The sequence below is a fragment of the Xyrauchen texanus genome, chromosome 38 (assembly GCF_025860055.1).
Source record: "Xyrauchen texanus isolate HMW12.3.18 chromosome 38, RBS_HiC_50CHRs, whole genome shotgun sequence".
NCBI classification, from domain to species: Eukaryota; Metazoa; Chordata; class Actinopteri; order Cypriniformes; family Catostomidae; genus Xyrauchen; species Xyrauchen texanus.
The window spans coordinates 27,290,552-27,292,071 of NC_068313.1; the positions used below are offsets into that span (position 1 = coordinate 27,290,552).

The following is a 1,520-nucleotide window of genomic DNA, read 5'->3' on the forward strand; positions in this document are numbered from 1 at the left end:
AAAATTGAATAAGCCTGTCACCCCAGTTGTCTTTTTACGTTAAAGGCCGGTTAACAAACAACTGGACAAAGAACCATGTCTCATCTGTAGTCATTAACTAAATTCTCTATTGTTCTTCTTACGTAAAAAACACTACATTTGGGTATTTTTTATCACATTAATAAACTACAAAGCTGGCATCTTTCAAATATAATTTAATTCATAATGAAAAACAAAAACAACCATAGTTGTCACTTTGAAATACTCTCTCTGATGGGTGCAGATTTGTTTTTAAGGAATTTTCGAATTAAGTCTTTGATTTCAGCTGTGTTCAAAACATAAATAATAGGATTTAGCATTGGTGGTACAACATATGCCAGAGATGTGCTAATGACTCTTGCATTAGGAGAAAGAGAAAGCATGAGTGCAGCAATGTATGTGCAGATAATGGGAAGAAAAAACATTCCTACTAACAACAGGTGAGAAACACAGGTCTTCAGAGCTTTCAAACGCCCTTCCCAAGTTGTAATTCTGCTTAAGGTGAGAAAAATGCCAAGATATGACAGGACAATAATGATCAATGGTGTCACAAGGTATAAAGCTGTGCTCAGTTTTGCCATATGTGAACTCATGCTGTTGTCATTACATGCCAACTTATATATTGGTCCATGGTCACAAAAATAACTCTGTATTACATTGGATTTACAGAATGAAAGTCGGGTGAGCAAAGACACTGTCAAGGCCATCAAAAAAGCATTTAATGTCCATATTGCTAAAAAGATTGAAGACATACTGGTATTAGTAACAATTGCATGGTATCTTAGTGGCAAGCAAATTGCCATGAAGCGATCATATGCCAGGACAACAAGAGTAAAACATTGCATAGTATTAAAGAGGAACACAAAATACATGTTTGCCAAACAAGAATTGTAGGAGATGTACTGTGAATCAAAAAGAAATGTCTTCATCATGTTAGGAATCAGAGCATTAGCTTCACCAATATCAGCCAAGGCCAAGTTAAATACACCAATGTACTTTGGACTGTGCAGACTCTGGTCAAGAGCAATGATGAAAAGAACGACAGAGTTCGCAATTACAGCAATAAAATAAGTGAAAAATAGAAAAATATAGTAAAAACTGCTATGTGGTATATCTGAAAGTCCAGTGATAAAAAAATATTCAGGATGCACAATGGAAATATTTTGAGAAAAATTGGCATTTCTGGCAATCATGGTAACTCTGCATTTGGTGTTCTGCCCAAGCTGAAAATGGAAATAAATGGAAAGATATAAGAAAACTTGGAATTGGAACCACAGTCCTGTATATATGAACATAAAGATGAAACACCTGAGTAAACAATGACAGTGGCTGTTTGACGTCTTGTGAACTGCTTCAAATGATTTGCTCTTCCTTATTCCCTCATGCTGCAAGTATCATTGACGTGTGTCATTTGGAATCCAAATATAAATCTTCAGATATATCTCTAGAGAGCATTCATGCAATATAATGATGTAACACTTGTATGTTTGAGCTAATGTTTT

At 35.0% G+C, this 1,520-nt stretch overlaps 1 protein-coding gene across 1 annotated transcript; it reads right to left on the minus strand.

The window, feature by feature from the left end:
• Positions 1–230: 230 nt before the first annotated feature.
• Positions 231–1,211, minus strand: LOC127631907 (olfactory receptor 1F1-like). The gene has a single exon (XM_052110308.1). The coding sequence runs from the start codon at positions 1,209–1,211 to the stop codon at positions 231–233; it is 981 nt and encodes a 326-aa protein (XP_051966268.1).
• Between the last annotated feature and the right edge of the window lie 309 nt (positions 1,212–1,520).

Excerpts from the sequence above, each read along its gene's own strand:
- LOC127631907 (XM_052110308.1), bottom strand. The coding sequence starts at position 1,211 with ATGATTGCCAGAAATGCCAATTTTTCTCAAAATATTTCCATTGTGCAT.